Genomic DNA, 10689 nt, shown 5'->3' on the forward strand with positions numbered 1-10689 from the left:
GGTGTGTCCAGGCTCAGGAGGTGGCGGGGAAGGCTGGATGGCGCCACCCTAGTCTCCTGCACAGGGCAGGTGTCGAGTCTCGCGGCCTCCCGAGCAGGGGCCATCTCCGGCCTACTCCAGGCGGCTGGGGAGCGAAGCCCACGGAGGCTCGTTAGCAGGAAGAGCCTGGCCCTGGCTCCTGGGCTGCGGGGCCCGCAGGTGACTTGATCTGGTGGCTCCAGGGCAGCCGCTGCCAGGCCTCTGAGACCTTCCCAAGGGAGAGGCCCAGCACTTCCTGTCCAGAAGCCTGGGTTCTCCTGTCCCCAGGAGACAGGGAGGGGCCAGCACTGTGGTGCAATGGGTTAACCCATCACCCGTGACCCCGTCATCCCACGTGGGGCACTGGGTCTAGTTCCAGCTGCTCCACTTCTGATCCAGCTCCCTGCTAATGTGCCTGGGAAAGCAGCAGCAGATGGCCCAAGTGCTTGGGCCCCTGCACCCATGTGGGAGACCTGGGAGGAGCTCCCGACTCCTGGCTTAGGCCTGGCCCAGCCCTGGCCTTTGCGGCCATTTGTGTAGTGAACCAGTGGATGGAAGACCTCTCTCTGTCTCTCCCTCTAACTCAGCCATTCTAGAAACTAAATTTTTTATTTATTTATTTTTTATTTTTTGACAGGCAGAGTGTACAGTGAGAGAGAAAGAGACAGAGAGGAAGGTCTTCCTTTGCCGTTGTTTCTCCCTCCAATGGCCACCGCGGCCTTGCGCTGCGGCCAGCACACAGCGCTGATCTGAAGGCAGGAGCCAGGTGCTTCTCCTGGTCTCCCATGGGGTGCAGGACCCAAGCACTTGGGCCATCCTCCACTGCACTCCCTGGCCACAGCAGAGAGCTGGCCTGGAAGAGGGGCAACCGGGACAGAATCCAGTGCCCCGACTGGGACTAGAACCCGGTGTGCCGGCGCCGCAAGGTGGAGGATTAGCCTAGTGAGCCGCGGCGCCGGCCGAAGAAACTAAATAATTTTTTTAAGATTAATTTTATTTATTTGAGCAGCATAGTTACAGAGGGAGGTCTTGTCTTCGGCAACTGAGCCAATCTGAAGCCAGGAGTTTCCTCTGGGCCTCCCACATGGGCGCGCGGGGAGTGGAGGACGAGGCCAGCAGCAAGGCCCAGCACTACGGCACACAGGCTGGCCTCACATGCACGCTGGGCGCAGCTAAGCTCAGACTCGGGTCCCCTCCCCATGCACCCGGGCACCCAGTACCTAACTGGCCGGGGCAGGTCTGCGTTAGGCCATCAGCCGCCAAGCGGAGCCCAGCGCAGAGCGGTCGTGCCTGTCCAGCACTGGCTCAAAGTCTTGACCTGGGCCCCTTCTGTCACTGGTGAGCAAATTCATGGCCTCAGTCCTCCATCTGTAACCTACAGGGAGGGCCGCGGTGGGGCTGGCACTGCGGCGCAGTGGGTTAGGCTGCTGTCCGTGACGTATGGGAGCACCAGTTCCGGTCCCGGCTGCTCTACTTCCTGTCCGGCTCCCTGCTAATGTGCCTGGGTAGGCAGAGGACCGCACAGGTGCTTGGGCCCCGGCACCCACGTGGGAGACCAGGATGAAGCTCCTGGCTGCAGCCTGGCCCAGCCCCAGCTGTTGTGGTCACTTGGAGAGTGAACCAGGGGGTGGAAGATTTTTCTCTTTGTAAAAGATCTTTTAAAGTGTAGTTCCTGAACACCTGACGTGGGAGTCTGGCTAAACCCCGAAATCCTAGGCTCTGCCTGAGACAGGATTGGGTTTTGTAGCCGATCCTGCAGAGACGTGCCACCTGACCCCACCCAGGAGCCTGCAGGGCAGGGGCCCCAGCACAGGCAGTGTCCACGCACCCTCCCCTCGGCCCGCAGGACCCAGGTGAGCGACAGGGTGAGCTCCAACTACTAGGAGGTAGAGACACATCTCCCACCCTGGGCTCCCACTCAGGCCAGGGCTAGCCTCTCCCAAACAGAGCCTGGGGGCCTGGGGTCCCCCAGAATGAGCTGTCTCAGCCACCTCCCCCAGCCAGGCTGAGCTCCCCCCACCCCAACCCATCACGGGTCCTCCGGGGTCACAGTGCACTTGGGGCTGGGCCCTGCCCGTCCCTAGGCCTCACTGGTCCATAACCATGGACAAGACCGGTACCCAGGAAGCCCGGGTCCCGAGGACTCCACCTGTCGCAGCGTCAGGTGCAACCGCCCCGTGAGCAGCCTCGAAGGCCACCAGTGGTGCACATGGGTTTCCTGTGTCGCCTCCTCCCCAGGACACAGATCGGATCCCCAAGGTGAGGCATGAAGAGGGCAGAACTTCCAGGGGTCACTGAGGTGCGGCTAAGAAGACACCAGAAACCCACGTCCCGGCACGTGAGGCCCCACGCCTCCTCAGGGCTCTGCCAGACACAGCCTTGGACCAGGAGCCCCGGTAAACCTCTTTCCACGCACTCAGCAGCCTGCGCTACTGGCTAGAAGCAAAGGACCGGTGTCGCCTGGCTCCTCTTGGACTTGGGTGGACGGATGGCGCTCGAGGTACACGGTGCTGCCACGCCAGCCCTGGCCAGACTGGATGGCTGAAGACCTCCAGGACCTGGGTGTGGCAGCTGGAACTTCTCACCACCAAGAGGGCTTTGCCGGAGCAGAGTCTGGTGGCCAGGCCACGGGGCTGGCACCCCTTGGAGGAGAGCAGAAGGTCGTGGTGATGGGGACACCAGGCACAGCCAGGCCCTGGTTCCCAGCCCACAGCTTTAATGTGCTGCTCACCCCAGCCCCCACAGCTTATCACAAACCTTTAGATCAGGCAGGGTGGGGGGACGGGGGGCAGGGCTCAGTTCAGCACTCACAGGGAGGCGGCCCCTGCCTGAGACCCCCAGCACTGTGTGCCCCCCTCCACCAAGCCCCTGCTGCTGGCTGCCTTCTACAAGCACCCCTTGCCTGGGCTAAGGCCAGGGGCAGGGGTGTAGCCCCAGGCCGGGTCCCTGCAGCAGCGGTGGGGAGGGAGCTCCCCCAGGGAGCGCGGGCTGGGGGTGCTCAGCCGTGTGTCGTGTACCCTGTGTGGCGTCCCCAGCTTTCCAGAACACTCCCTGCAGGAGGCTCCTCTCCTCAGAACCAGGCATCCCTCCCACAGCGCTGGGAGGTTGGCCGCCTCGACCTGGTTTACAGAGACGTTGATGGCTACGTGTGCCAGGTCACCCAGCAGGGACACAGGAGCCAGGAGCCAGCCAGGCTGTCGGTTCCACGTCCATGGGGTTTCTCTGGTCTCTGATCACGGAGACCCTCAAGGTCGAAGCTCAGGGCCTCTCAGCCCAGCAGGGAGGGGCAGAGCGTGACCCCCCAGACGCCAGCAGTCTCAGAGTCCCAGCCATCGAGGGAGGCTACGCGGGAGGGCTCTGGCCGCCCAGCAGCTGTGTGTGGGCTGAGGGCCGGCCTGGTCCTGAGGCCTTGTGGCCCCAGGTGGGCAGTGCCAGGCCACTGAGCCAGGCGGTTTCCAGCAGGCTGCGAAAGCGGGTCTTCAGCATGGGGCTGGGCGGGCTGGCGCTGGCAGCAGGGGGAGGGGAGCCATCGCGGGACCCTCCCCCAACTGTCTCTGCTCTCTCTGGCCTGGGAGTCGGCAGCTTCCTGACCTTGGGGGCCGGTGACTTCTGATCCCGGGCCAGGCTCTCTGGCTCGACTCTGGCCATGGTGGCTTCTGGGGGGGACATAGCTGCAGCCTCAAAGTCACCTAGAAAACGAACACACGGTCAGGCTGTGGCCCGAGCACAGCGGCTCCACTCTGCCCTGGGCCAGGACAGGGCTGGCAGGGCCGTGGCCATCACGACCTTTCCCCCACAGGCCTGCCAGCCAGGCCCAGACCAGCAATGCCACGTATCGCCCAAAGCCCCATTGCACAGGTCAGAAAACTGAGGCATCCACGTTCACCATGTCGGTCCCAGAGGCTGAGCTCGAGCTGCAGCCCGGGCAGGGACCCTCCTGAAGCGACACCTGGGGACACCAAAGAAACAGAGGCAGGAGGAAGTGTCTGGGGCAGTGGAGACTGGGGTGCCCAAATGTAGCCGTGGCAGGGGCCCGGCTCCTGCAGGCTCAGGTAACAGGAGTGGGGGGCAGCCCGGGGAAAAGCAGCCCGAGTGTCCGACCACATAGGGCATGGGGCCAGGAGTCTCGGAGGGGCACAGGCCTCACCCCCAGGCTCTCCCGCTCAGGAATGGGACGCCCGCACGCATCACGGCACCTGCCGGTGCACAGGGCTCAGGAACGCTGGCCAGCCGGACCCCAACCTCCACGTGTGCACCGCACGGCCACAGGCCCCGCCTCCACTCTGACCCAAAGCCTTGTGGGCCAGCGCCCAAAGAAAGCCAACTGGGAACAGCAGGCACAAGACACCATTTATGGAAGAAAGGCCAAGAAACTTCTACCTCCGGATACACTTCTGTCTGCGTGCTGACGCCGCAGGGTGGAAGGCGGGGAGCCCCAGTCGAGTCCCGGGTGCGAGGAGCCGTGCGAGCGGGAGCGCCCGCGTTCCTGCCCGGCTGCACGCCACTCACACCACGCACACGCCAGGCTAGTGCTCAGACGGCTCGGGCGGCTCCCGGGGCGGCCCCGTGCTCACCCAGCTGGCGGCGCACGCAGTCCCGCCACTGCAGGCCCAGCAGGTCCGGGTAGATGTCGGGCAGCTGGCGCAGCGCCAGCAGCTTCAGCATGCGCGAGGGGCAGCCGTGCAGGGCGCGCTCCCGCAGCGCGCGCTCCTCCGACAGGGTGGTGGGCCGCAGCTCCACGCGGTGCTCCTGCAGCACGTGGTCCACGGAGGCCGGCGGCAGGCGTGGGAAGAGCCGCTCCTTCACCAGGTGGATGGGCACGAAGACGGCGCCGGCCCGCACCACGTGGGGGAAGGGGCACCGCTGCGTGCGCTCGAACCGCTGCAGCTGCGCCTGCAGCTTGCCCAGCATCCCCTGCACGCCCTGGAAGTCCCGCCAGGCCGCCTGGCCCCACGGCGCGGCTGACCCCAGCCACTCGCGCAGCCTCTCGGGCAGGGAGTGGGCCACCGAGGCGGAGATGGCGTCACACAGGGACGTGTGCAGCCCCATGAACTGTGGCTCCGAGGAGTCCGCGGGGGCCGGGGCCGGGGCCGACGCAGGAGCTGGCGACGGGGTCGCAGCGGGGGCTGAGGCTGGGGAGGCCACGGCTATGGCCGGGGGGCTGGGCAGTGCCAGGTTGAAGCAGGCCACGGGTAAGGGCTGGGTGAGAATCTGCAGTCCGATGGGCAGCGATGGGGGCGTGGGCACAGGCTGTGCGGGCGCAGGGACGGCGGGCGGCGGGGGTGGCGCCCCGGCCGCAGGCAAGGGTGCCGGCCGGAGGATCTTGAACTTGTGGAACATGAAGGCCACAGAGCTGTGGAAATTGGTCCTTGGCGTGGCCTCGGGGGCCACCGGTGCCTCTGTGGCCATTTTTTTCAAGCCTGGCGGGTCTGACGCTGCATCCCCTGCGTCTGGCCCGTCCACGGTGGCAGTGGGCTTGGCCAGCACCTCGGGACTAGGGTCCGTGAGAGGGGCAGCCTCTGCCACGGGCTTCTTCACACTCAAGTCCAGCGCCACCTCCTCCCGGAGCGAGCAGCGTGTCCCGGCAGGCCCCTCCTGGGCGGGCAGGGTCCCCTTGCCAACTTCGTCTCGGCTGTCCTTGGGGGCCGGCGTGGCCTCGGGTGCCTGCACGTCCAGATACTCCCGGTAGGGGGCCAGGCTGAAGACATTGTCGATGACCGGCATGGGTGGGGAGCTGGGGGGGCTGGTGCTCTGCTGCGGAGGCGCCGGGTGCTCCCGGGCACAGGGAGGGAGAGCTGGCGGCGTGCGGGGAACTGGGCTGTCTCGGATGACGATGGGCGCCCCGGGGTGCTCGTTGAGCCTGGGGGGCCGCGGAGGCTCCTTCCGGCAGCTGGGCAGCCATGGCTTCTCTCCGGTCTCGCGCGCCGGCTTCTCCGCAGGCCTCGGGGGCTCTGAGCATGGCGGCTGCTGGCTGGCGGGCAGAGACTGGCAGGTGCGCTGGAAGGCACCCGGCTGTGGCAAGGCCTGCACGCTGTTCTGCGAAGGTGGGGTCCCTGCCAGCCCCGGGGATGCTCCGTAGAGGGACAGATCATCCCGGGCGTAAGGGAACCCCAGAGTCTGGGGAGCAAAGTCCAGTGGGCACCGTGGAGCCAGCGGCGGCTCCAGCTTAAGGCCCGGAGAGGGAGCAGGCAGCGGGGCACATGGGTAGGGGTAAGAGTCCAGTCCCACTGGGGGCAGGTAGGGGGTCTGGGCCGCCTGCTGCCTCAGGTAGGGGCTGCCCAGGCCTCCAGTCTGGTACCCAGCGCCCTTGTGGGCTCCCAGAGCCTGCAGCGGGAGCACAGAGCTGTAGCTGGCCTGCTTGTCTGGGTGGCCACAGGCTGGAGGGCCAGGCAAAGGCTGCGGGGCATGGGGCAGTGGGTAGTGAGCGGGCACCGCATCCCGGCAGGGGGGGCCCAGGGGCGGGGCCAGCGGGGTCCAAGGGCTGGAGGACCCTTCGGCCATTGCTTGCTTGGGGTCCTCAGAGTAAGGGCCGGTGTACTTGGAGGTCAGGAGGCCGGGGCTGTGGACGGTCCGATACTTGTCCAGGAAGGCCTGGCACGGGGAGAAGCTCACCGAGGAGTCCTTGCCAGAGCTGCCCGCTGGCACCCCACCCGAGAAAGTGCCATCCAGGGGCTGGCTCTTGCCAGCGGCGGGAACCAGAGGGCAGGCCGGGTCAGCTGCGGGCAACAGGGGCCCCGTCACCAGCGTCCAATCAACATCCAGTGGCCTCTTGGCCTCCCCATCTCCCAGGCAGGGGGGGAGCCCGTAACACAGGGGGTTGCGGTAGATGGGCTTGGGTGCTGCCAGTGGGGGGCCTGGGTAGGAGGGCGCCTGGGGGCCGAAGGGCAAGAGCTCGATGGGGCCGGGCTCTGGCATCTTCTCTGAGCCTTCCGCTGGCGGGCGGTAGAGCAGGCAGCTGGTCAACAGGTTGTCGGCCCGAAGTGGGGGTCCTGCCATGCTGCTGGGGTACAAGGGTGGGTACGGGGCCCAGGACGACAGCCGCTCGGAGCCCGCCTTGGGAGGCCCCCCCATGGGGCAGGAGAAGCAGGCACCCTTGTAGCCACAGGGGTCCGGGGTGCTGGCAGAGGGGGGCAGGCCATGCCCGGGCCCTGGGTCTGCCTCCAGCCGGGACAGCTTGCCATACATCACAGGCCCCAGGGTCCCCAGGGGCCGCTTCTCAGCCATCACTGCCAAGGTGTCAGGCCCTCCCGGGCCCCTGCTGCTCCACTGCGGACCTGGGAGAGAGATGGAGAGAGGTGAGGACCGCGGGGTGACCCGGCTGCTCTCACAGGTCACTCGTGGGAGAACACGCCACTCCGGCGGCGCTCGGGGAGGGTTGGCGGTCCACGAGCCACGGAAGGCAAAGTTTCCGGCTCTGCCCCTCTCTCCTGCACTTCCTGGGGCCCAGCCTGGGCAGGGCCTTACCCTGCGCCCCCATCCACAAACGAGGATCCCCACGTACCCCCAAGTCCCTGATGGGGGGCAGGGGAGAGGAAGCAGGCCTCTGGCCTCCAACCACAGGTGCCTACTCCAGGCACGTGGCTCCAGCCTGGAATCTGGAATCTGTACAGGTTGACTCCCGTGACACCTCCCGACCTGCCCAGAGCCAAGGCTAAGAAACTGGGCTTGGCTCTGGAAGGCAGGCCCCAGGCCAGGCGCGGGGCACAGGCTCCGCCCCCACAGGAGGGTCCACTGCCCGGTAGATGGTGCTGTGGGGCCGGCCTGGAAGCTGGAGGGCATGCGGGAAGAGAGCTGCTTCCACCCCCAGCCCTCAGGTCTGGGGGGGGGGGGGGTGGCAGCGCAGGGTGGGTGGGGGGCTACTTTCTCAGGAGGTAGAGGAAAAGGCAGGTGCCTGGTGGTTAAGACGCCCGCTAAGACACCTGTGTCCCACGTCTGAGGACCTGATCCAGGTCCTGACTCAGATTCCTGCCAATGCAGACCCCGGGAGGCGGCCGGCGATGGTAACTGGGTTCCTGCCACTCAACACCGGAGGCCTGGATGGAGTTCCCAGGCCCCTGGCTTCAGCCTGGCCTGCTGCCCGCATCTGGGGAGCGAACCAGCGGGTGGGAGCTCCGGCTTGGTCTCTTTCTCCCAAACAAAAAAAGTAGACGAAACACAAACCCACGTGCTGGAGAAGGATGAAGAATCAGACCCCGAGAGCTCTGGCATGGCACCCTGGCCCTCTGCAGTGGCCACACTGGCCAGTCTCCATCCCCCCGGGCGGGCACCCCGCTCCTGACACTGCTTAGAAAGGCTGTCAGCTCAGTGTGCAGGTGACTCAGGCCACAGGTGCCCGTCACCATCGGGCAAGGACTGGCCCTCCCCTCCCTTCTGGCTGTCCGGCCAACGACAGCCATGGGCCCGGCACACTCTGGGGGACAGGAACAGCCAAGAGTAGTGTCAGGGGCCCATGCCCCCACCCAAGCCCGCCTGATGGCACCAAGGCAGCCAGACAGGTCAGCAGAGGGCACCAGAAGGCAGGCCCAAGGGAAGTAGCCACACAAGGGCTGGCGCCCTGAGCTGGACGGCCCAGCCCGCCCCACAGGTCCTGAGCCCCTGCTGTCCCGAGGGGCTCTCCATCAATGACGTGCTGGCTGGGGTCTCATCTCCCCACCTGCAGTCCCAGGAGCCCCTCTCTCCTGAGCCCCACCCTTGGCGTGCCCTTTGCCACGGAGAGTTCTGGAGCCCCCATCTGGGACCCAGCCCACAGACAAAGCCCCCTGGGACCCCCAGGAGTCTTAGAGGGAGGCGTGTGGGCTCCTGGGAGCCAGCAGAGGCCCGTGAGGAGCATGGGGGTGACCTTACTCCTCCCAAGCCCTCCCCACCCAGACAGCAGCCCAAATCCAGGTGTCTGGTTCCTTATGGCGGGAGTGCTGCAGGGGCACCCCGGGGGAGAGCAGGGCCGCTCCGCTGCGGGTAGGGGAGGAGCTCACCGGTGCTCACAGCCAGGATCCAGGGGAAGGGCCCAATTCCCACTCCCACGTCCCCGGGGGTCTCCGGATAGACGTTGGGAAGGACCAGGAAGATCGCGCGCGACTCCCGCCCGCTGGCGGCCCCCACGTGGGCCTCCCGCCTCCGCGAGCGCCGGCTCTGCGTTCCGCAAACTGCCTCAAAGGAACCTGGGGCGACCCACCGTCAACAGCGGGGGGTAGGCTCGACCTCCCCCAGCCCCGCCCGTGACCCGTGACCCGCCGACCTCGCTTTGGGGCTGCAGCCGCGGCCCAACTGGAGGGCTTCCGGGTGTCCCCAAGTCCCTCCCGGCGGCGCCGGGGCGCACGTGCACCCCAGCAGGCTGACACACAGGCCGCCGCCACGCATGCAAACCCGTGCCTGCACGTACGTGCACGGCCCCATCTGTACCCAGCCCCTGCAGGACTTGCTCTCCCCTCGCTCGGCCCCGGGCGCACGTGTGCTCGCAGGCAGGCCCGCGCACCGACGCCCGCGCACCGGCGGGAGGTCCCGGGAAAGCGGGGTGGGGGGGCGGTCCGGCCACAGAGTCCGGGCAGCCGCCGCCTGGGGCGATCCCGCCAGCCTGGGCTGCGGCCAGAGGGTGAGTCAAGCGGTGGCGAGGAAACCGCAGGGCCGTCCCGTCCCAGCAGGGCGCGTCCAGGGCCCCGCGGCGCCCGAGCGCCCGCAGCCCCCCGCCGCTCCATCCCCGCCCCGGCCATCCACGTGAGCGGGCCCTGCGGGAGGCCGAGAGCTCGGCCCCGCGCCCCTCCCGCCCGGCCCCGCGCCGGATCCGGAGCCCGGGCCCCGCGGCAGCCCCAGGGCGCCACCAGGCCCCGGGCGCTTCGAAGTCTGGCCGAGTGGAAGCGGCGGCCGACCCCCGGCCCGCAGAGCGCGCCCCGCCGCCAGGGGCCCAGGCCTGGCGCGCGGCGGCCCACGCCGGCCGGTAGGGGCGCCCTGGGGCAGCGCCACCCGCCCCTGCCCCACGCGCCGCCCGCAAACTCGGCCCAAGTTTCCGCGCGCGCCGAGCGGGCGCGCTCCTACCTGCAGGGCGCCGCTCTCCCCGCTGTCGCCGGCCCGGGCCGCCGCCGCCGCATCCTCCAGCGCCGCCCGGGCCGCAGGTCCGGGTCGGGCCGGGCCCCGCGCGGGGAGTCGCGGAGGACGCCGAGCCCAGAGCCACCCTGCGCGCTGCCGCTCGCGCCGCCGCCGGGCGCCGTCTGCGGTCCCGGGCGGGGCGGGCCGGGGGCGGGGCGGGGGCGGGGCGGCCCCGGGCTGGGGAGGCGGGGAGGCGGGCGTGGGGGGTGCGCCGCGCCCGGCCGCGCCGCTGGGAGCCTGCGCTCCCTCGGGCCCCGGCGCGGAGGGCCTGCGCGGGGCCGGCCGCGGGCGCTGCTGCGCGCCTGTCCCCCCGCGCCCCGCGCCGCCGCCTTCCAGCTCTGTGACCTTGCGCCTGCCGCTTGACCCCGCTGGGCGCATCTCCTTATTTGTAAAAAAGTGCAATTCTGCCTGCGGCCAGCTGCCGTGGCGGGGGACTTAGAAGTGGGGTTTTTCGGCGCCCCTGGCGAATACTCCTGGCGTTAGCGGGCTGCAGAAGGGCTCGCTGGGGGCAGCTGCCAGACAGGTGTGGCAGCCCCTCTGCGGGTGCAGCGGCTCTGGGGTGGGCCAGGAGCGAGGGTGCCGGGGACTCAC

The 10689-nt window shown here is 68.3% G+C and overlaps 1 protein-coding gene across 3 annotated transcripts; it reads right to left on the reverse strand.

Annotated features, from left to right (window-relative positions):
- Positions 1–991: 991 nt before the first annotated feature.
- On the reverse strand, positions 992–10174 carry C11H15orf39 (chromosome 11 C15orf39 homolog). Of its 3 annotated transcripts, XM_062206442.1 has the most exons (3): positions 10048–10174; positions 4593–7292; positions 992–3707 (listed from the first exon to the last, which is right to left on the reverse strand). In XM_062206442.1, the coding sequence occupies exons 2-3, from the start codon at positions 7240–7242 to the stop codon at positions 3361–3363; spliced, it is 2997 nt and encodes a 998-aa protein (XP_062062426.1). In that variant the 5' UTR covers positions 7243–7292; positions 10048–10174; the 3' UTR covers positions 992–3360. The 3 variants fall into 3 exon arrangements, 2 of the variants coding, with proteins under 2 accessions (XP_062062426.1, XP_062062425.1); XM_062206441.1 differs by lacking the exon at positions 10048–10174 and having other exon boundaries at positions 4593–7839; XR_009867331.1 differs by lacking the exon at positions 10048–10174 and having other exon boundaries at positions 3645–3707; positions 4399–7839.
- Between the last annotated feature and the right edge of the window lie 515 nt (positions 10175–10689).

Source organism: Lepus europaeus, chromosome 11, assembly GCF_033115175.1.
Source record: "Lepus europaeus isolate LE1 chromosome 11, mLepTim1.pri, whole genome shotgun sequence".
NCBI lineage: Eukaryota > Metazoa > Chordata > Mammalia > Lagomorpha > Leporidae > Lepus > Lepus europaeus.